General features: G+C 42.8%; 1 protein-coding gene across 1 annotated transcript in view; it reads left to right on the plus strand.

Moving 5' to 3' along the window:
• The window catches only part of pcdh15a (protocadherin-related 15a), a 151006-nt gene that overhangs the window by 110178 nt on the left and 15739 nt on the right, over positions 1–25089 (plus strand). Inside the window, exons 24-31 of the mRNA XM_056761185.1 lie at positions 10573–10682; positions 11938–12078; positions 13608–13735; positions 14621–14836; positions 16086–16174; positions 17019–17195; positions 21819–22037; positions 24792–24800. Of these exons, the coding sequence (XP_056617163.1) occupies positions 10573–10682; positions 11938–12078; positions 13608–13735; positions 14621–14836; positions 16086–16174; positions 17019–17195; positions 21819–22037; positions 24792–24800 (1089 nt within the window). The remainder of the gene's footprint in view (positions 1–10572; positions 10683–11937; positions 12079–13607; positions 13736–14620; positions 14837–16085; positions 16175–17018; positions 17196–21818; positions 22038–24791; positions 24801–25089) is intronic.

Below are 25089 nucleotides of genomic sequence, written 5' to 3' on the forward strand. Positions count from 1 at the left end.
TTAACATTCTGTCATTATTTACTCATCTCAGGTTGTTTCAAACCTTCCAATTTTATTGTTCTGGTGACAAATAGAATGATATTTGGAAGAATGTTTGTAACAGAATAGTTCTGGGGCACTATCGAGTGCCATATTAGGAAAAAAAATACTATGGTAGATAATGGTGCAACAAACAAGTGTGGTTTCACACATTCATTAAAATATCTTCTTTTTTGTACAAATGTAAACGATAGCCGAATTTTCCTTTTTAGGTGAATTATCCCAAACAGTTTTCCCAAAATGAAAATTCTGTCATCATTTATTTACTTTCCGGTTGTCCCAACGTGTAAGACTTTATTCTAAATATACTTTTATTTCATCTTTTTATCCAAATAATAAAGGCTACTGAGTCTGTCAGTCTCTTAAAGAGTTTATGTTACAAGAAAAAATGAAATCACACAGGTTTAAAACAACGAGAAAACAGTGAGTAAATTATGACGCAATATTCATATTTTATGAAAACATTCCTTCAATATGAATCCGACCATGTTTCCCTCTTTTTGACTGTTGAGGAGGTAATAAAGTTGTATTGTGTCCCCCATGTGGGATTCATTCAACTAATGTTATGCGGTCTGAAGTCCATTCTGAGAGGAGTTGATGTTTAAAGGGCCGTGTGTTGACTAAAGCAGCAGTGGCAGGGAGAACACTTTATAGAAGCTCTAATGGCATGAGCTATACAGAGCAGGGAGCGTTTCTCTATAGACCTCATTAGACCGCCGACTTCAGTCGAGAGACTCCGGAGATCTGATGAAAGCACACTGGATTAAAATGAGTTAAATGAAGATTTACAATCTCTCAAACGCACATTCAATATTTCTATTGGTGAGGGAATAGTTTGGCTGTGTGTCGATGCTCAATGCAGTCGTGGTTGTTGGATTCCAAGAGCGCATTGTCCGGTATCATTTGTCATATCGACTCATTGAATTTCTTGACGTTTATGAGTGCAGACAGTTTCTGACTTGACTCAGAAAACATTTACAATGAATTCCTGTATTTCTCATCTCAGTCAGCTCAAATCCACCAGCGGTACAGAGATCCTCATGTAAGATGGCGTGCGGTATTAATATTTTGCGGCTTAATCTTCTCTCTTTATAAAACATTTATGCTGTTTTTCCGGTACTTTATAGGTCTCGCTAACTAACACGTCTGCAGAGAAGGTCATACGTTGTCAAGGATTAATAATTCTTGTTTACCGACAAGTCACACACAATCACGCAGACCCGCACACAAACAGGTAGTGCCGAGGAGTTGTTTGGTGTTGTCAGGGTTTGTCCTCATCATCCAGCGCTTTGCCCGGGGCTTCTGTCACGTTGACACCTCAACACTTTATAACATTGGATGAGTCTCACCAGACCTGTCAAGAACATGTCAATGTCATATTTTTATCCCATAATCAAAAGGGAGAAACAAGATCGTCTATTTTGCATTGCCTATTTTTAGCACTATTGCATTTTTATGAAGACCCCCAACATTCATGAGAAAAAAAGATGTAATATTTATATTTACAAGTATTGTTACACTGTATGTGTTTTGCAAAACGATTTTACACATTTAATGGATTCAAGCTACATATTTTTTCCGTTTATGTATTCCTTGGATATATTGCAGTCATTTTTTTATCTCATATAGTTTTAAAAAAAAGTAGGGATTGCTGTTATGAGAATCAGTTTTCTAAATCACCCGGTCCAGTACTCTCGACGGTCCATGATATGGTGCTCTTGAAGATTAAAACTGTTATTTCATTACACGGCTGTCTTGAATACTTGATTCTGGTCATCCAACCGTGATGCTCTGCTGTGCTGTGATGATCCTGTCGGGTTTATTTTGCAGTAATGACCGACTAATTGTACATTATCCCTTTTACATAATCACCACATTTCATGATATGCCTTGCTTCTGGTACGCGGCTTTCCACAAGACATTCCACCAACCGTGTGTTAATGTTGTCTTAAAATGTTATGTTGTGTAAGCATATGCTTTTATGATTTTGAAGAGAAATAAAATCAGATAAAAACAGGTAACTTCATCATGATCTTTGATATTATCATGGTCACCGCGGTATATGTTGGTGGTTGCATCGTTCATGCAAAGCACTGGCGTGTTGCTCCTGTAATGGTGTTGCTATGTCAAACTGAATAATGTAGAAGTCACTCTAGCTTTGGTCTTTATTTTTTAAGTGCATCATTGATTACTGAAGCAGATTTAATGCTCTTTTAATTCAGTGTTAATGAGGTCTGATGGGCATTCACACACACATTGATTCTAGCACTGGAGATCGCAGAATCACGGCTGTGTTGTTGGTCACAGGTGGCGTTGCTGCTGATGGATTCTGTAACTTTATTGGTTGGCTGCACAACAGGTCATAGCTTCTACGGTTCACAACACAAATAGGATGTCTCAAATTAATCCTTGAATCATGTTACTGAATCAGTTCGTCTAAGTGAATCGATTCACTGAAATGAATCAAACTTCTAATGCTTTACATTACTTATTTGTTTGTATTACTTGGTGTGTGTTTATGATAAGTACTTACAAAAAACACAATGTAATTTGTATTCATATGTTAGTCATAAAGCATAATTTTTCTGCTTTCCTGTAGCTGTTAGAGCATGGCATAAGCAACGTCAAGGTCATGGGTTCGATCCCGGGGATTGCTCAGAAACAAGGGATTACTCAGAAATAATTGTGTAGTATAGTGCAATCTAAAACGCTTTGGATTAAAGCATCTGCAAAATGCATAAATGTAATGCAATGTAAATGTAATAACTGCAATAGCATTATGCAGAGTCGTTCAGGAACAGCCCCTGGTTCTTTCACTTTCCATTTCTCCATATATCAAACAAAACGAGTAATGGTACATATCAAAACAATAATATCAGTGGATTAGGATCCTCTCAAGATGGCGGCGCCACTGCAACATGCAACATAGACTGACTTCAGCTCACATTCTCTATACTTTTATATGTCTTTTATTAACACCGTGTCTACACCGGACGCGCTGCGGCACGGTGCAACGCAACAAAATATCGCACAGAACCCATTATGATTTAACATTTTGTCCACACTGGACGCGATGTATCAATCCCATTAGAACAAGCCGCGTGTTGTGTCCCGTTAGCCGGTGTAGACTAGGCGTACGTTTTATTTGCTCATGAAAAATTAGAAAAAGGACAATGCTATAGTAAAAAACGCTCAATATATACTGTACGTATGTATAAAAGAGGGAAAATGCCTTGTGCAATTATACATGGATGTAGAATAATAAGCAAATAAAATGCACTGATTAATGTGAACGAAAGCTTCTCTTAGTTTTTGGTTCCTCATCCACACAAGAAGGTTCTAGCTATTTCTGGCCTCTGTTATTCCCATGGTAACCGGTGTGAAGCTGACCATTGTTGAGATTTTTGTGTGACCTTGGTCTTCTCGCTGACAGTGTAGCAGTTGACTGCAGGAGACTCACAGACAGAGAGGAGCACTTCACCTCATTTATAACCCAGAGATGCCCAGGCAGTGCGCGCCTCTTTGTTGTCCTCAGACAGCGATAGATGTATTTTGACTGCTCTATAATAGAGACAAGAGTGTCACGTCCACCCCCTTCTGACATCTGGCATGTGGTACGAGAAAACACAGAAAAGTTATTGCTGTATTATTTTACTTCTTTCTTCCTCCCTCCCTTCTTTTCTCACTTTTTAATTCATTTATCTCTCTCTCTTACTCTCTTGGTTATAAGATATCAGTAAACTTGACATAATTTATCATATTTTCATCATGTACTATTGTTAATAATCTAGAGTTTTTTTATAAAAGTTAATAGAAAGTAAACACATCAGTTAAACATATTAAAGTTGAATATCTCCGATAGTGTGCACAATGAATGACAATTGTGCAATTTTGTAAATGTCTTGACAGCAGCAGATGTGTCATTTAAAGTCTTGACGTGGTTTAAATGTTTGACTTCCGTTCACAAATGGTCAGTCGGATGTCCTTCACAGTCTTTTTTCATCCCATTTAAAAGTTGTTAAGCCTATTTATTTTAATATTCAATTGTATGGGTTGAATTATATTTGCAATTTAGTGAGTAACAATGACTTATTTTTCAAGTGGCAATCCACAAGTTGAAACACCTGACCTAAAAACCACCTCAGGTTGCACAGAAATCCAGTTCCCTTTCTGTCGGTCTCTCGACGTTGTGTCGAGAACGACAGATGGGGTTCGCCCTTGAGAACCAATCAACTCTGACTACTATAGAAAAGGCCAATGAAATTTGGCGAATGCAATTTGCATGCCGGGCTCCGCCCCCGGAAATCCGGTATAACAGGAGGCCGGCGTGCAGCATTCACTTACCTTTTGTTCTTCAGAGCCATCGCTCATGAGTACAACTCAGGATTCAATCCTCTACAACTAAACGCTGGTGCTACGACGTGTTACAGTGGATCGTCCCTTTCTGCAGCGACCTTCCCCTGGGCGTCTCGGCGGTTCCGGAGGTGTTAGAGATTTTTTCTAAAAGTCCTTTTCAGGACTGACTGAGCATTCTCCAGCGCGGCATGTCCCGCTGTTCTCTTGGGTGCGGCACCCTCATCGAGGAGGGGGATGGACACGATCGCTGCATTAGGTGTCTGGGCGTCCAGCACACTGAAGCAGCGTTCGTTGACACATCTGCCTGCACTGCGGGCAGATTGTCATTCAGAAGTTGCGGTCACGGGTGGCTGTCTTCCTACGGGAACCAGCCACCATTTCGTCTGCTACCCGGGCTGTGACATCTGTGGCTACGGCCCCGATGACCACCCACGTTAGCAGCGTTAGTGATACGGGGAACTCTGCGAACGTAAACCCGCCAGCCAAGTGCTCACGGGCCGATCGCACCCCGATTCGCTCTTCTGAACGTTCCCCAACCGGCGGTGGCATACCGTCCGGATCCTCACGCACACACTCGGAAACGATGTGTGACGTAGATGAGATGTCGCTCGCAGCATCGGAGGGAGACTGGCATCCGACTCTGCCGAATCCAAACTCCACCCCCAGCGGTCGAGTTCAGGAGGAAGCAGAAGTGATGTCATCCGTGCTAACCCGGGGATACGTGGTTCCCGAGGTCGGTGCGCGGTGCAAACCGCGCCCACCCCGGGTGCCATGTTTTTCCCGGAGGTGCATGAGGAGCTGTGTAAAACTTGGAACGCTCCTCTCACGGACCGTTCCAGTGAAACCAGCTCCGGCTCCCTTACTTCCCTCGATGGTGAGGCAGCCAAGGACTGCGTCGAGATCCCCCGGGTGGAACGTCCGCCTGCGGTGCACCTGTGCCGCGGACGGCTACCACCTGGGGGGGGATCGACCACTCCTACCGTCCAAAGCACGTAAGACTTCGGCATCACTGGTGTCGAAAGCTTGCGATGTTGCGGGCCAGGCTGCCTCCTCTCTCTATGCCTTGGCCATCCTGCAGGTCCGCCAGGCCAGGGCGTTGAGAGGGCTCCACGAGGGTAAGGCCGACCCGGGTATAATGCAGGATCTCCGTGCCACCGCTGACAGCGCTCTACGGGCGACTAAGGCGGCGGCACGGGCCCTGGGTCGGACGATGTCCACGGTAGTGGTCCAGGAGAGACACCCCCGGCTATACCTTGTGCAGAAGAGTGACAGCAAGGAAGTCCGCTTTCTTGATGCACTCATCTCGCAGGGTGGGTTGTTGGTAACACCGTCGAGGACTGCGCTCAGCAGTTTTTTGACGGCGAAGCAGACAGTGGCAATTAACCACACTTTTTTCACGCCGCGACTCGGCCGCCTACAGGCCTCCGAGATCTCACGTGACGTCTGCTTCCCTGCAACCCAGGACCCTTTCGACATCGGCTCCGGTTCCTGTGCCCCCACAGGCGGCACCCCGGAAGCAGAGGTCGAGGGGGAAACCTCCACCCCGTCAGCAACCTCCTCGCGAGAAGGGACACTGACGGGAAGACCCCAGGGAGAACAACATCGGGCCCGAACCTTCACAGCCACGGCTCTGATCGGTCGGTACGGGACGACTCCTGCCTCGTCACCAAAGCCGGGCCCTTGTTAGGGCTTGGCGCCCACTTACTCACTGAGTTTTCTGTTCTCCCCGGGTTTACTTGCAGCCGATCGCACACTCCACTGGACTGTGCTCGGCGAACCGACCTCACACCCTGGCGAGGCGTGAGGTCGTACACATATACGACAGCCGTCACCACTCTCAAACCGACAGTGCGTGCCGTTGTCCCGCGAGGCAGGTAAGCAGGCGGAGCAAAAACCTTCCCTCCGGGGACTCCCCGCGACATGGTTAGCTCCGCCAGCCGACGAACCACCCCCCGTGGGAATGATGAAGCAGACCGTCCCCTTGGTCACCCTGTCACAGTCCCTGGGAGCTCGAGAGCTGCCCACACTGTCTCGCTGGCTAATGAGGGCGGTCCGTCTTGGTTACTCGATCCAGTTCGCCAGAGACTCACCCAAGTTTCGGGGCATCATCTCTCCCTCTGTCAGAGGCAGGGACGCCTCCGTACTTCGGGTAGAGGTCACCACCCTTCTGGCAAAACAGGCATCGAGTTCGTCCCTCAAAACCAAGATGTTCAGTGGGTCACCACCCGCACTTCATCGTTCCCAAGAAAGACGGCGGGTTGCCCCCAAAGGCTGCGTACCCTGAACAGAGCACCTTCACAAGCTGCCATTCAGGGTGCTCACACAGAGGCGCGTCCTGACATCTATGAGGTGTCAGGATTGGTTCGTGGCAATCGACCTGAAGGACGCTTACTTTCATGTCTCGATCCTCCTCGACACCGGCCGTTCCCACGGTTCGCGTGCGAGAGGCGGGCATATCAGTACAGAGTCCTCCCTTTCGGTCTGTCCCTGACCGCCCTTTCTCCCTGAGAGGAGGAAGGCGAGCGGGTACTAAACTATCTCAGCGACTGGCCTATCTTGGCACACTCGCGAGATCTGTTATGTACACAAAGGGACCTGGTGCTCCGGCACCTAGGTCGATTGGGACTCCAGGTCAACCAAGAGAGGGGCAAGCTCTCCCCAGTGCAGAGCATCCTCTTTCTCGGTATGGAACTCAGCTCTGTCACCATGTCGGCACACCTGTCCGCAGTTGTGCCCAACCAGTGTTGAACTGTCTGAAATGAACATTTTAGGCAGACAGCGGTCCCCCTGAAACAATTCAGAGGCTCCTGGGACACATGGCGTCCTCGCGGGCTAATACCCCTCGAGTTGATGCACATGACACCGCTCCAACACTGGTTTCAGAGTCGAGTTCCGAGGAGAGCGTGGCACACCGGCAGCAGGCGCATGGTGATGCCGCCCTGCTGCCGACGCACCATAACCCCTAGTCTTTATGACTTTTTCGACGGACTCAGGTCCCTCTGAGCAGGTTATGAGGCAGGTCGTGGTGACGACTGAAGTCTCCCTGCAGGGGTGCGGTGTAGTGTGCAACGGGCACGCAGGTGGGGTGTTGGACGAACCCCCGCCTGCGCTGGCATATCAATTGCCAAGAGTTGTGGGCTATGCTACTTGCACTGAGCAGGCTACGGCCTCTCGTGCGAGACATGCACGTGCTGTTCCGAGGACAGCACTATAGCTGTAGCGAATACAGATCGTCAGGGTGGCGTTCGCACACAGCAGCTAAACACAACTTGCTCGACGCCTCCTCCGGTGGAGTCAACAGGTGACTCGTTCCCTGCAGGCCACACACCCCGGGCAAACTGAACTAGACAGCCGACGTGCTTTCTCGCCAGTTTATGCCTCGTGGAGAGTGGCGACTCCACCCCCGTGCAGTCCAGCTCATTTGGAGGCTGTTCGGGTAGGCCCAGGTAAAACCTGTTCACCTCCCGTAACACCACCATTTGCCCGCTTGATAGTCCCTGCCCTCGGCACGGATATCCTTGCGCACAGCTGGCCGCGGGATGGGCGGAAGCACACCTTCCCCCCCCAGGAGCCTTCTTGTACAGACTCTGTGCAAGGTCAGGGAGCAGGAGCACCAAGTGTTATTGGTTACACCACACCGGTCTAACCGCACTTGGCCTCAGAGCCGATGCTCTGGACAGCGACTCCCCCTGAACCATTCCCCTGACAGAGGACCTGCTCTCTCAGGGGAAGGACACGTTCTGGCATCCCAGATCAGACCTCTGGAACACCCATGTCTGGTCTCTAGACGGGACGAGAAGATCCTAAGATGGCTACTCCCCCTATACGGCTGAGACCATCACCCAGGCTAGGGCCCCATCTACTAGGCGGTTACACGCCTCTAGACGGTGCCTCTTCTCGTCCTGGTGTCTTTCTCAACGAGAAAGACCCACTGAGGTGCTTGATCAGGATTGTGTTCCCCTCCTCACGAGACTGGAGACTAACATCTCCCTTCCACACTGAAAGTGTATGTAGTCGCTATTGCCACTCATCACGACTCAGTCGGTGGAAAGTTTCTAGGGCAACACGACCTGGTCACCAGGTTCCTAAGCAGCGAGAGGGCGGAATCCGCCTCATCTCCGCTCCATACCCTCTTGGGACCCTAAGTGGTCCTGGGGAGCCTCAGGGCCCCCCAAAGAGCCCCTCGGAGGTTCCGATCTTCCTCATAGAGTAAGACGGCCCTCCTGACGGCGCTCACTTCTTTCAAGAGGGTAGGGGACCACCGAGCATCCTCCGTGTCCCTGGATTGCCTTAAACTCGGCCCTGGAAACTCTCACGTTATCTTGAGACCCAGGCCCGGATGCGTGCCCAAGAAGTTCCCACTACTCCCTCCGGGGCCAAGTGGTGAACTTGCAGGCGCTCCCCATAGGGGAGGAAGACCCAACCCGATTAGTGTTGTGTCCAGTACGTACTGGACCGCACGCAGAGCTCTGAAGCTCTGACCAGCTCCGTGTCTGTTGGAGGACAGCAGAAGGGGAAGGCTGTCTCCAAACAGAGGCTGGCGCACTGGGTCGTGGACGCCGTTACGACGGCATTCCGATCTCAGAATCTCCCATGCCCATTGGCAGTGAGGGCTCACTCCACACGGAGTTTAGCCACCTCCTGGACACTGGCAGAAGCGCCTCTCTAGCAGACATCTGTAGAGCTGCGGGTTGGGCTATGCCCAAACACCTTCGCAAGGGTTAACAACCTTCGCGTAAACCCGGTGTCAGCCCACGTCCTGCGTGGCGACATGTAGGACTGGCATCCGGGGGGGCGTATGCCTGCGAAAGCACCTTTCCACCCTCTAACAGGTTGGGTCAGTGTGCTATTTACCTTTTCTTCTTACCCGAACACATCGCTAAGAAACTGGTACCTCACCAGCCTCCCTTCTTACCCAGACACTGGTTAAGAATAGGCATTCCATCCATCACCAAACAAGCACCCCCTGGGGGCTGGCTGGGCAGAGCAGCCTTCCCCCTTAGGCCGGGATACCATGTGAGCTATCACAGATAGCTCTAACCGGACCTAGTGCTACCGGACGTCTGTAACACCCCCTCCGTGGGCTGTTCCGTCTGATGTATCCTCATGAGAATGGTTCCCACTCCTGGTAACCCATGAGCTTCCCCAGGTGGGCCTCCACCTCGCGGTTAACTACTCAGTCCGCACGTTCCATGCGTTCTCCTCCAAGGACGAGACCATACCTATATCCACCATATTCCTCCCCACGGGTAGGAGGTGGCCTCTGTAGCGCTTCTCTGATTAAGAGTCGCGCTTACCCGGTGTAAACTGATCTGGATGGCCTCTCGCCTATAGAGAGCTAAGGCCCCGTCCGTGAAAGTTACCGGTCAGGGCTGTACCCATCTTTCTCCAAGAAAGCTCTGGAACCCCCCGACCACCACACTGGAAGGTTACAGTCTCACGAAAGCTTCGAGATGACACGCCCAGGCTTGTTACCGTCGCTTCGCTAGAGATTGTGACGCGATACAGCGTTGTGGCGTTTTCCATAGGCAACCCCATCTGTCGTTCTCGACACAACGTCGAGAGACCGACAGAAAGGGAACGTCTTGGTTACGTATGTAACCTCAGTTCCCTGATGGAGGGAACGAGACGTTGTGTCCCTTATGCCACGAACACGTATCGTATTCTGCTGCAGTTTGAGAGGTCTCAGGCTCTTCAGAACAAAGGTAAGTGAATGCTGCACGCCGGCCTCCTTTTATACCGGATTTCCGGGGGCGGAGCCCGGCATGCAAATTGCATTCGCCAAATTTCATTGGCCTTTTCTATAGTAGTCAGAGTTGATTGGTTCTCAAGGGCGAACCCCATCTGTCGTTCTCGACACAACGTCTCGTTCCCTCCATCAGGGAACTGAGGTTACATACGTAACCAAGACGTTTCCTTTAGACCAAGTGAATCTTTTAAATGAAGTCATTGCACTCTTTTCATGCTTTAAAGAGATGTCCTTCTTTTCTGCGCTCCTTCTGATGGTCTCTTATGCTGATGGAGAGTCAATTAAACCACTTCAATAGATATGTAATATTCAGCAGAAACTGACATTCATGTCGTAGTGACCACACTGGACATGACAGCTCTCCGGCTCTCTCTCTCCTTCATGTTTAAATACTGAATGAAGTTTCTGCTTTCTGCTGTGCTGTGCAGGTTCAGCCCGGTGAGCGAGAGCGCACCTGTCGGTACGCCGGTGGGACTTATTCTCGCGGCAGCTGTCAACACCACAGTCTTTTACTCTATAGTGGATGGAAATCAGGGAGGTGAGTTTTCAGAACCCCCTGGGGGAATTTACCAGGAATAAATTGCACCTGCCGATATTGTCATTTATTCATAATAAGGCCAATGCATCCTGAAAGCGCTAAGCGCAATTTGCCCGTCAAGTGCCCGGAGAATCCCACAGTCTGACGCAATCTAGAGTCGTTTTCTAGGAAAACCTTAAAGCTTCATACAAACACTATAATCCAGACTCATGAATTGACTTTCGAAATGATGAAATTGCCAGAGTTATTTGATGACTTACTATTGCCGTGAGCTGTTGAAAATGTACAAAAATTAAATGAAATAACCGCTAGCTTCTGATTTCTTTGGTGGCAAAAGCCTAAATGACACTCACCTAAAGGATTATTAGGAACACCATACTAATACTGTGTTTGACCCCCTTTCGCCTTCAGAACTGCCTTAATTCTACGTGGCATTGATTCAACAAGGTGCTGAAGCATTCTTTAGAAATGTTGGCCCATATTGATAGAATAGCATCTTGCAGTTGATGGAGATTTGTGGGATGCACGAAGCTCCCGTTCCACCATATCTCAAAGATGCTCTATTGGGTTGAGATCTGGTGACTGTGGGGCCATTTTAGTACAATGAACTCATTGTCATGTTCAAGAAACCAATTTGAAATGATTCGAGCTTTGTGACATGGTGCATTATCCTGCTGGAAGTAGCCATCAGAGGATGGGAACATGGTGGTCATAAAGGGATGGACATGGTCAGAAACAATGGTCAGGTAGGCCGTGGCATTTAAACAATGCCCAATTGGCACTAAGGGGCCTAAAGTGTGCCAAGAAAACATCCCCCACACCATTACGCCACCACCATAATTGCATTAATGAGAAATTGAACAGGTGTTCCTAATAATCCTTTAGGTGAGTGTATATAATTCTTAAAACTTTATTTAGGGCTAAGAATATGCCAGATACAAGACTATTATGTGGACTTATTGCACCAGTTCAAAGGAATTATTTATCCAAAAAATGGAATTCTGTCATCATTTGCTTACCCTCATATCATTTCATGTTCCACAGAGGAAAAAGTCATATAAAGGTTTAGAATGACATGAGGTTAAATAATTGATGTCAGAATTTGTATTTTTGGGTGAACTATCCCTTTAAATTGGACGGCAAGTGATCTGAGTGATAATAAGATGCTCTTTAGTGAATCTGAGTTACTTCTGGCTTGAACTCTCGAGTCGTGGAGCTGCGGTGAACTGTTTTCTGATGTGATTTGTGTTTGTAGGGGAGTTTAGGGTCAATAACTTCACTGGAATCATCTACACAAATAAATCACTGGACTACGAGAAGGTGACCAGTTACGTGCTGCGGGTGCAGGCCGACTCGCTCGCCATCATCCTCGCTAACCTACGCGCTCCCTCCAAAAGTAAGACCACCATAGCCTTTGCCTCTACAGGGGGTTGACAGAGCTCTTACCTTCTTTAGAGTGAAGAAACAGTCTTTGATTTCAATGTTACACATTTACAGTGTTAAGCATCGTTCTGAGACAGACAATTGAACAAATAAAGCCTTTACTACACATAGTGCTTACAAAACATTGCAGACATCAAACAATTTTGTAGTCTGACTCTAATTGTCTTGAAATGTATTTTAATGCAAGCAACTGAAGTGGCGGTGCTTTTGAAGAGATTCAGAAACACAACATCTCTGAGACGGGTCCGAGAGCACAGCACGCTAAAGCAAAGCGTGCAAAAATCCTTCCTGGAGAAATTGTGTCTCTAAATTCATTCCTTTTAATCAGCATCACTGCTGAAAAAAACAAAAAAAAAACTAGGTAAACTACTTGACACCATCCATCCCTGGTTGTTCCGTTGCTTAGCAACTGTAAACATCTTACACTTAGACTAATGAACTATATTAATCGTATATTGTGAAGATTTTCATAAACACATTTATTTATTGGATATTTGCGTCTTTTGTCATAATGCTGTTGCCACAAAACCATTAAGACACTCAAGGCTGTGTTGACATAACGCTAACAACACCTCTCAAGATTTAGCTCCAGTGTAGCATTTTCCTCATGGTTAGTGCTTAATGCATCTGATGTGTCTTCTGTTCACCAGGCACTCATTTAAGCGCAAGTGCAGTTTATTGAGACAATTTAGAAATGACAGACAGAGTATGTGACACCTCTCTCTGTCTATGAGACCCCGAAGAAAACTGTCATCATTTGTTCGTCATCATGTCGTTCAAAACCTGTTTAAAACTTTTGTTCATGAGAAATACAAAAGAAGATCATTTGAGAAATGTCCATACAATGGATATCTATGGGGTCCGATGTTGGTTACCGATTTTTTTCAAAATATCTTCTTTTGTGTTCTGAAGATGGTAAATGAAGAACATTTAACATTTCGGCTCAACTAGTCAGATATACAGGAAGACACTTTGTGATGCATTTATCCATGTCATATTTTTGCTCTCCATGTCTACGGAACATCAAAATGAACTGCTTAGTTTGTATATGTCTCTGTTTTGTTGATTTAGTCTCTTGCTCTATATACTGTAACAGGACAGGCACACGCTCTATCTTTCTCTCTCTCTCTCTCTCTCTCTCTCTCTCTATCTCTTGGTTCTGATGGCTGGCCTTGAGCTCGCCCACCTTCTTTTCTTCCCACTTCTGTTTTCTTTCATTGAGTTATGACATACAGCTCTTCATCTGCGCTTTTCTCCTGTGTGTGCTTAGATCCAGACTAGATGACTTTATATATTGTCGCGGGGCGCGGCAGAAGACAAATGCTTTGTGACAGAGCGTATTTCTCAAATTTGCCACAGCGTGGAGAGCGTTGAAGCAGCTGTGTTTACATTAACTCTGTTTTTACTTTTAACTGTGAAAAATAGGGACGATGTTTCCTTTACTGAGATATTTCTTCCTTATGTCTGTTGGACTGTAACCAGCAAACACAGCGAAGGTTTTTATCGAAGTTCAGGACGAGAATGATCACCCGCCGGTTTTCACCAGGTCCCTTTACATCGGCGGAGTGACTGAAGACACGAAGACTTTCACCACAGTCCTAAAAATTGTGGTAAGTATGAGATGAGATCACTTATACACTTAAAACCTTTTATAGTTGAATATATTTTAACTGCAAGGCCATAATATACAGTTGTTTATTTATTAGAAACAAGTTTCAGCAATGTTAAGTTGTGCGATAAATTGCATTAGCAGTGCAAAACTTGTGAGTTCGATTTCCAGCAAAGACAAATACTGTTCAAATCTTAAAGTCAGTTTGGTCTGCGAAATAAATAAATGTTAGATATTGTGTATTGACCCTTATTCATTTAAACAAGATTTTATAAAACGAGAGAGCACAGCGACACTGTAGTTATTAATTCATGAGGTTTGAAATGTTCTGCAGGTGTCTGTGTTGCCTTGCGTTTCATTTTAACAGTGAGGAACATACTGTTCACGTCCTGTTACACCTGTCAACAGTAGAGCACAATCTCTCACTCTGTTTAAAGCAACTCTCTTAGTCACTGTTCTCAGACAGCTGCTCTTTCCATGTCTGATAAAGTGGAGGACAAGTTACTGACGCCTTTATATTACATCACTGGACTCCTGCAGGGTGCCCATTAGTGACTAGAGTCATTTATCGTGTATGCATTAAAACCAAGGTTATTATAGTTTACTAAAACTATTAAAACATTTCAGTTTATTAAATCAAATAAAATATTGGCCAAAATATTCTTTTAAAATCTTGAAATAACTGAAAATGAGAAATGCTGCCAGAGGAATAAACAGGAATTTGTATTAGGCACTAAGATAAATGAAAACTGAACTTAAAAAAAATAAAAAACATCTTATAAATGAAATATAAGATGAAATAAATTCATCTTATACTGTATTACCAAACAAATGCCATGAACTCCCCCAATCATTTTTGTTTCTGAGGTTATGAGTATTATTTCAGGCTTCAGATGTCGACACGGGAAACTACAGTAAGATGGCGTACAGACTGATCATCCCACCCGCGCCAGAGGGACAGGACAGTTTCGTTATCGAAACCTTCACGGGCATCATCAAGAGCGCTATCATGTTCAGAAACATGCGCCGGTCCTACTTCAAGTTTGAGGTCATCGCCACGGACGACTACGGGCAGGGGCTGAGCAGCAGAGCCGATGTGGTGGTGAATAAACTTTATAGACCCTATGCATTCAACACATTATTGAGTTCAACGTGATTATATTTCCCACTCTGATCATTTAACTGCAAATAGTTCAGTTTGAGAATTCAAGTGTTCTCTTATCCCTTTGGCTAAGCAAAATGAGTGTTTGGCTTAAGCTGAAGTCAAATCACTGAATAATTTAAATCACATAACAGTAATGCTATGAAGCGAAGGCATCTCTCAGAAGGGCTGTTGGGTTTGACTCAGTCTGTATGCTTGTGCATTTTAAGATGTTTAGACCAAATGCGTGTTATTGTAATCGCGTGTGGTGTTTGCGCACTAGTTAGCGCAGTAATGAATATATAAATGAACTCTTTCTGCTGTCGGCTGAACAATTTACGCCTCTATATTTCTTGGCCCATTGCAGACAGTGATTGTGTGATTCCCGGAAGTCTCCCAAGTTAAAGTGGGAGAGTTAAGACAGATTTAAAAAATCAATGTGCGTGCGTCACTGTTTTAAGAATCGGGTCATTCGTGTTCGTATTGTTTTAGCAGAATATTGTGTATTGCATTTATTTTGCGTCATAGAGTTTCAATTTAAAATTCTCATGTTCTCGCTTAACTAGATTTTGAAACCCATTGGTCTTAGTTTTGGACTCGACTGTACTTTTTATATCTCGCAGGCAGTGTTGGTTGTGACTCGTTACTAAGTAATCAGTTACTGTAATTTAATTACTTTTCCCTTGAAATTAATTACAGTTACTTCTGAAGTAATTGAACTAAAACTGTGTAATATATTCAATAAATAGTTATATTTATATAGCGCTTTTCTTGACACTCAAAGCACAGGGAAGGGTGAAAATCCTCAAACACCACCAATGTGCAGAATCCACCTGGATGAAGCGTCGTCACGTCAGCCATACTGCGCCATAACTCCCAACACACACCAGCTTATTGGTTAAGAGGAGACTGAATTGTGAAGCCAATTAGCACATATGGGGATGATTAGGAGGCCATGTTGTGTAGAGGCGAATGGGCGAATTTGACACCCCTACTCTTATTCGAAGGACATCCTGGGATTTTTAATGACCACAGAGAGTCAGGACCTCGCTTTAACGTCTCATCCGAAAGACAGTAAAGTGTCCCCGTCTCTATACTGGGGCTTAAGGACCCACACATACCCAGGATGAGTAACTTACCCAGCAAATGTGTGCTGATAATAGCACATTAAATGACATGTTCTAACTCTCTCATGTTCTCTGTGTTATAGGTGTCAGTTGTGAACGCCCTGGACATGCAGGTTGTGGTCTCGAATGTTCCTCCCACCGTTGTGGAAGAGAATAAAGAGCAGCTGATTGCGTAAGAAAGTTCTTCTCTACACCATCAGAAGGGTTTCTTTCCTTTGATTTAAAAGGACATCTAAATTATACAAACACTAAACTGAGCACTACCAACATGCATTAAGCAAAACACAAGTCAGTGGAGTGCCGTATAATAATAGCACGAGACAAAAAGCTTTGTTGATCCTGAAAATAAAAACTTGATTACGTTATACGAAACATTCTTGTTTATTGCATTATTGGCATTTAAGCACGTTCATTCTCATTGCTGTAATGTGCAAATAATTTAAAAAGTGCTACATTTTAAAGTGTCAAGAATTTAAGCATCAATGTAGCATTTGTCGTATTGCCTTCTGAAGATTTGAATCAAATAAATAAATAAATCACTGTGTCTGTTAAGGATTATTCTCATGATTGTATTAATGTCATGAGCATCTAATGAGGATCATCATTTGATTGTAATTACAGATCCACATTACGGTAATGAGAGCTAATGTGCTAATTGTCATGAAAATCATGTCAGAATGTCACCATTTGCTGCATGCAAAATGCATTTCTTCTCTTTTGGTTTCGGGTGAAATATCACCCAGACATTTGTTTTGTGAGCCTCGCAAGATTTTATTTTTGAAAAAGGACACAGTGTCCCTACTGATGTACCATACTGTACATATTCTGAAGTGTATACTATATCAAAAAGCATCGTCTCAAGTTAAACATTAATGTTGTTTTATGACCCCCTCCCCTTATGTGATGTGTTTGCTTCTGCTACGATACATTTTTCATTATGACACACAATTCTCGCAACTTGCTCCACAAAAGAATCTAGACATACCGCTAGCCATTACACTGTCCTTGTGTTTCAGTATTTTGGAACGCTACGTGCAGGATCAGATCCCTGGTGCTAAAGTGATAGTGGAGTCGATCGGCCCCCGTCGGCATGGTGAAGGATATGAACTGGAGGACTACTCTAAATCTGATCTGCAGGTGTACGCCATCGACCCTCTTACCAACAGAGCCATCTCCAGACAAGAGCTCTTCAAGTAAGCCAAACACAGACCCACTCCCGATGCCTTAAACAGCCAGCCCGCTTGTCCCAGCATGTTCTCCGTAGCTATCTGGGAACGCCGCTGTGTCCACGCTGTATCTGCTGCGTCAAACATATATTTCAGACGAGTCCTGAGATTGTGAATAGTACGTGACGAGAGAAACATGCTTCCATGTGGTGCAGTTTGCCAATGAATCGCTTGATGCGGTTGATAAATCAGTTTAATGAATCACATGAATCGAACGCGAGTCTACGGACGGATTGGCCAGGCACCTCGGCACGCTCATTAAACTGAAGGCTGTTATTTTGAAATGAGCTGAGAATCATTGCTGTTTTGCAAAGCAATGGTAAAAAAATTTTTTATTATTACGGGTGGTTCAAGTTTCAATCTCTCTTGGATCTTGTTTTTTCCTCGTTTGCCCATCATTTGCTGTCTAAATGAGAAAAGAAACGATTCATTGAATTTGTAATGCTGCTCCGGAGGCGCTGTTATTACACCTGTCCCATTTTACCGAAAGGAGAAATTCCCTCGGCGTCCGGATACAGCGCAGTAAGCTCATTTAAACTCTGCGATGCCCTGTGGCACGGCGGAGGGACGCGTCTGTCTCTGGGCACAACGCGAGCCATCAGGATCCTATTCAAATATGTGTTTACTGAGCCAACACGCATCTCATTCATATTCACAAACACAGGAGAGGACACAGACCACCTGCTGTATTCAGCATTGTGTCTAGTTTACACACTCCTTGCCTTTTATACCCTTGTTTTTGCACTTGTTTGTGTTTGATCTTACAGGTTATTTGGCTTTGCGTGCATCTTCAGAAAGGAACATCATCTCAAAACTTAGAAATTGCTGTTTTGTGGCTCAGGGGATCGTCGTGAAAGAGAGTTTTGTCTGTACATGCTGTTATTAAAAGGGATAGATCATCCAAGATTTGAATTATAAAAACCTACACAAATATGTGTATATTTCTTACCATTTTCTCACCCTCATGTCATGTCAAACCTATATCAATTCCTTTTTTTCTTTAGAACACAACAGAAAATATTTTGAAGAGCGCTGAAAAACGGCGATATCTATTGACTTGCATTGGTTTTGTGTCCATACAATAGAAGTCAATGGGTACTGCTGTTGTTTGGTTACCAACATCCTTCAATATAGCTTCTTTTGTGTTCTTCAAATAAAGAAAGTCATAAAGGTTTGAAATGACAAGAGGGGAATAAATGATGACAGAATTTATAGGCTGAACTATCACTTAAAACCATGTGTGTTTTCATGCGAGTTCATGATTCTCAACATTTGAGTTGCATCTCAGAGTTTGCAGTCTGACAGCAGAAGTATTTTTGCACCCCGAATCCTTCTCATCACTCTCAGTGCGGTGTTGTATTGACGAATCGGGTCATCCTGCTGGGTAGCGCATTGACTCGGTGAAACAGGATAAAAACAGACTGTCATTGTTCAGCACATTCACACTATGCATCTCTAACAGCGTGAATTCGCACATGCTGTTTCCTTTTCCCCACGAAAGGGGCCTTATGCGAAAAGATAAAACAATCGTTTCTTGCTATGCATGTTTGTGAATATGTACCAGTCGTATTTAAAGATCACAGGCCCCGTTATAAAATTCACGCGAGAACAGATTTGATCCTAAGTTCGTTGGTTCTCGCACTAAAAGTGAAAACTAACCTACCTGGTCTGTCGATCTTTTAAGTATAACTCATAGGGTACTTCGGATTTGCATGGAGGAGAGAGAATTATTTACAACCCCTTAACATTAGTCAATATACAGACTGGCCAAAGCACCATAACAGCGTTTTTAAAAGGGTTACTGACCTACATTTCACAAATCATCCCTCGCATCTGCTATACCGTAGTTGAGGACTTGAATAGAAATGAATGGTTTTATTAAATTAGACTACTGAAATGCATTACAAATGGCAAGTGCCAATATAAAAGAATGCTGTGTCATAGTCTGTTCAGAATAAATGAGTGTTTGGTGAAGAAACATGTATGTGTATGGATTGCCGCTAGGTTGTGTTGGATGTAGTAACATGCTTGATGGCTTTCAGACATGTTGGACCGATATGTGAAGTAGATCTGGTTGGGAATGAAGGCTGGGGGCGAGCCTAGAAGGGACCCTCGATTTCTTTCATGATGAGGGATGTTTGTGCAACTGGTCAATAATCATTAGGACATCTAGGGTTGAAGGAGGAACTGTTGAAGCCTTTCTGAAAGCACTTTCATTTGTGTTTCTGATGTGGTGGTTAGGGGAGAGGGGCTTTTTTGCCAGATGAGGCAAAGGGAATTTGTTAAGTACTGTGAGCTCCCAATTACCTGTGAAACATATTGAGATTTTAATCTTGCACCTTTATATTCCATTCTGTCTAACCGTGTAAGGAGAACTGTGGATTGTTGACTTTTAATTTTAAAGTGATTTGTGATACACGTCGGAGTTTTACTCAAACTGGGTCATTTTAAAACATGTTTCTTGTACAAATCGTTTGTTAGTCCATCTGGGATTATAAATTGGTTTACTGAGGGGTTTTGTATATGTTTTGAAAAGTGTACTCGTTTTGAACTTCACGTGGCATCTGGCTATCATTTATATTCATTTTAGGGCTGTCAGACAATTAATCGCGACATCCAGAATAAAAGTATTTATTTAATAAATAATTTAATCATTTATAATTTAATATCAAGCATATATTTAAGAAAAATATAAAGATTAATAAATGTTTTAGATCATTTCAATTGTTGGTAAATACGTACATCAAAGTAGTTTCCAAATATATATATATATATATATAATATAAATATAATTTAATTGTATATTTATAAACACAATACATACAGTACATGTATTTATTATATATATATATATATATATATAATAAATACATGTACTGTATGTATTGTGTTTATAAATATACAATTAATATGCACAGTAGACAGACATATATTATGTAAGCACAAACTTTTATTCTGGATCAAATCATGCAGATTACATTGTGGGGTAAAGTGTTTTTTCTGTATTTTTTGGAAAGCATAAAAATCTTCTGGTCCTCTTTGCATACCCACCTACAACGTTTAATGCATTTTAATTTATATAACATTTCAATCTTAATTTCTTAAGATGTCAGAAAACTCACCATACGTCGTAAATGCTCATGTACGTGTAGTGTTGCTCGCCTCTTTGACACTTGAGCTGAAAAACAGTCTTTCGTCAGTCTTTATGCGGCACATTGATTGTGTTTGAACATTCCTGTTTGTGAGTCGCTTCTATTGAAGTGTTCTGGTACATCAGGGCTAATTGGTTTGCCGTAGATACTTATGAAGTACTTAACATGCAGGTCTCTGTAAACATTATTGATCAGCAAAGTGTCTTCAGGGAAGTCCTTTAACAATATTAGTTGAGGAACAAAGCTGGGCGTTCGAGTGGGTCAGGTAATCAGCTCTGTTCTATATCAAGACACTCATAACACACAGGTAGATACAGGCACAGTAAAGCCATGTTACCCACGCAGGGGAGAAGATGATGCTTTTCCACATCATGTTGTCTGGTAACCCGTAGGATGAAGTGAAAGGGCTAAATGCAGCTGAGGACATGCTGTCCTCATTAGCACAATTGCTGGCTCCTGCTTCCCTGCTTCTGACATGCTTTGCATTGACTCTGGGTGTTATCTACATCTTCTAGCTGTCAATCATGAGGGTTTCCAGGCTGTCATGTTAAGCAGTGGACTGTACAGCACTGTATGTGTTACTCTGAAAGTGAGAGAATCATTTAACGGTCTTTAAACAAACTCTAATACAGTACAGGAAACGGTGTTTGATTGTTTTAAAGAAATAGTTGTCAAAAAATGTGAACACTGCTCCTTTCCTTACAGCGAAATTAAAGTGAATTCTTTAAAAATGTCAAGCTATGAAAAACTCCACTAAAGTAGTTAATAGAGTAACTTTGTTTTGAATATAGTCGTGACTACATTTGCAATATGGCACAGCGTCTTCAAATATGAATATATGTGACTTTTTTATGTCTGCATGATGCACGGATGTCTTTTGTATTGCAAGTAAAAATAAAACTATTAAAAAGTGCTTTAAAAAGAAATTAATTGCCTTTTGAATGTTATACAGATCTTTTTTACTTAAAAAAAGCATTTTACATTATTTCACAGTAGTCCTGTCAAATCAATTTAATAATAAAATTTGATATAATAAATATGTAGTATGTATATTTATACTGTATGTATATATACATACACAAACATACATGTATATATGTAAGAAAAATGCATAATATATATTTATATTTATGCATAACGTCAATTATAACGTAAATATGTAAATGTACATTATTTTAATGCGTGTGCATTTATGTATACATATAATCATACACATCTGGTATCACAATTAATTGATTCGACAGCACAATTGTACAGTAGCAATACACTAAATGTAACATATGGTAAAACTACTTTGTAGATTTTTACTGTAACATGTTAACATTTTTCTGTTATAATTACGAACATTTCAAGCGTCTTTATTCCGTGTTGCGTAGAAGGTCCCTGCAGCTCTCAATGAAAGCGTTATGAGCTGTAATATTCTCTGTGTGTCTGCTAGGTTTCTGGATGGGAAGATTCTGGACATCAATAAAGAGTTCCAGCCGTACCTGGGTGAGGGAGGACGGATTCTGGAGATCCGTTCTCCTGACATTGTGGCGACTGTGAAGAAGGCTGCGCAGGCAGTGGGCTACACAGAGGGGGCGCTGTTGGCCCTGGCCATCATCATAATCCTGTGCTGCATCCCTGCCATTCTCATCATCATGGTGACGTACAAACAGTGAGTATTGTCACAGGTGTGATGGGCTTTCTGAGACCTTCAGTCACAACTGCACGCTTCACACTACTTGTGTTTCGAAAGAAACTCAGCTCTTCAGAGCAAGGTTTAGTCACTGGACTTGACAAAGTTTATGATGTTTGTTGCATAGAATCTTTGAAAGATGTTTTTCTTTAAAACACAGTTTTGATATTGTTGGCAAGGAGGTCATGTTTGGTGAGGCAAATCCCATGTTTCCATAGTTTCCAGTTCACTTCTGTTAGCCTTAATAGAAAAATTACACCACTTAAAAAGAAATGCTTTTTTTATCCAGCTATTTTGTATTTATGAGTTATGTTGAAAATATAACATTAGTGATCTTTGCACAATACAATCCATGACATTTAAAAAAATGTTGCTAAATTTAATATTTTGGTTGTAGTTTTACACTAGTTGATCTATGTAGACATGCACATTGTCAAATGTGCTATTTTATATATCATCTTTTTGTCATTTAGCTGGTGAAAATAGTTTTTTCTGTATGTTTACCTCCATGCAAAACGAATCATCTAGCCCCCTAATGCATTGCAAACTTATATATGTTATTGTATAAATACACAATCTCAACAAGAATAAGGTTCAGGTGTAGGCCGATCAAAAGACTTTGAGACTTTTGAGATGAACATATATACTTCATGTATAAAAGCAGCATGCTACATCACAGGGGTGCTCTTCTACTCATTTTTCAAGTCTTACCAAGTACCTCTGTTTTTAACCTCTGAGGTTCAGATGAGAGATTGAAAAAAAACTGAACGATGGATTGAGAAAAGAGAGGTGCGAGAGCTTGAATGGATTGCCAGGCATTAAAATGGCCGCTTTTGCTGTTATTATCCATGCTAACAGGCTAAGATCCCATCCACCACTGCGGCAAAGTAGATTAAATATAGGCATTTGTGACAGATCCCAGGCATTCACTTCATCTGACATACCTCAGGAAACAAGAGAGAGAAAGAAAGAGAGAGAGAAAGGAAGGAACAGAGAGAGCATAGATTAATTGTGTTCTTGACCTCCTGAATAAACCAATGAGTCTGCCATAGAGTTGTTTGATTTTAAAGGTAAACTGTATATTTGTTATATTTCAATACAGTTTGGTTTGGTGACAAAAAATACTCTCACCAGGGATTATTTGTTAAAATTAAGCAGAACAAATTTCTGAGAAAATCTAACATTTATTTCCAGTGACCACTTTTATATTATTTCTCACACGTGTACAAATGTTTTAAACTACAAATTGCGCAGAACGTCATTCATCTTGGGTTTGTTAAATGAGTCCGTTTCCCTCGATGAGCTTGTTTAAATTCAGCAGGTTGAGCATGTTTGTTAAAAAATCATCATGTTTACAGAGGCTGGGTGATCATATTAATGCGTTTGCCATCGGTGAGTCATTTTTTACAACATAAATTGTAACTGCGTGTGTATATCGCAACATGAGATCTCACAATGCCCTCTAAGTAATTGCATTCTGGTTAAATAAATAATGTCGAGAGGGCCACGTTTCCTGCCGCCTGCAGGAAGCCCAGGGTCAGGATGAGACAGAATATGTGAAAGACATACAGAGAAGGGAGGGAAAGCGTCTGTATCGTTTGTCAGCGTGAGATGTGTGATAAACTGAGGTTATACTATTCTGTTATCTGGGTTTGAAGTGAAGCATGAATCATTCATACACACACATGCAGCTGTAGGTGCAGCAACACATTTCTGACAGCTGGTTGTCAAAGTTCTACATGTATGTTTGCCGGTTCTGGGCAAAACCTGTAATGACATTTTTTTCTCTCCGTCTCTTGATGAATATCATTTTGTTGGTTGAATTCACTAAAGATCGCAATTTTGGACGAAGCAGATTCTACAAATTCATAAAATAGTTACAGAGATGGTTTGGAGTGGGGCTTCATTATTGCTGATTTTGAATAATTGTGCTACAAATTAGCCACTTTGTAAAATTGATACAAAGGAAAAAAAATGTTTCGCACGCAAACATGCCTTCTATGAATACTACCGCTCAAAGTTTTAGGATCATTCTTTCATTCTTTATAGTTTTTAACATTTATAATAATAGTAAACCCATAAAAAAACACATCTGTAAATGTGGGAAATAAGTTGTGAACTTTTAATATTTTAGCATCTTCAAAGTAGTCATCCTTTGTCTAGAATTTCCTAAATCATAAATTTGGGATTTTTACCATCCAGCTTTTTGAGGTCTGAACCTGGGAAGCTTTAACAGTATTGAAGCAATTTGCATCAATGCTGATCTCTTATTGGCTGCTTTTTATTCATTATTTATTCATTTTTATTCATAAGTAATCCATTTCAAAAGTATTTTGTTAGAAATAAAAATGTTGGCACAAGTCATATTTATGTCTACAAACGTAATTTAAAACCTTCAAAAGTACAACTTCAGATTAAAAGATTTTTAACATCATGAGAAACATTTTTGTCAAGTGATCCTAAACTTTTGACCAGTAATGTAAACCTGTATTTGCACCTTTTTCAAAACATTATTTTATGCTCAATGTTATTATTATTCATGAAGGCATTACATTTACATATAAAAATATTTACGAGTTCACCTCCCCAAACACACATGCTAATAGACCTGTGGATGTAGTTCATTCTTATTGTGTTTTGAGAAATGACTGCTGTGCTAATGATGTAATCATTTCCTATTCCTCTTTTTCTTTCCCTGCACTTCCTGTCGCCGTGCCTGGACCCCGCGCGCAGATTCAAAGAGTAAGTGTGATTCCTCCTTTTGATGATTTATTCGCCGGACTCCGTATGCTTTCAAACCCTCGTTATTCGGTTCAGTCCTTTAAAACAGGAGCGTATGAATCAAATAGATGAATTGAGATGAGGAGAGGGAGGATATGCTCGGCCCAGGCCTCAGATTCCGGCTCAATAGCGAGACGCCTTTGAAAATGAACAAGAATGGCTGGTTTCATCTCCTCATAGAGAACAAAGTGAGCCGGGTTCAGTTCCGTCCTAATAAAACACCTCATCTCGGTGTGAAAGGTCCTGAATA

Source organism: Triplophysa dalaica, chromosome 11 (genome assembly GCF_015846415.1).
Source record: "Triplophysa dalaica isolate WHDGS20190420 chromosome 11, ASM1584641v1, whole genome shotgun sequence".
Classification (NCBI taxonomy): Eukaryota; Metazoa; Chordata; class Actinopteri; order Cypriniformes; family Nemacheilidae; genus Triplophysa; species Triplophysa dalaica.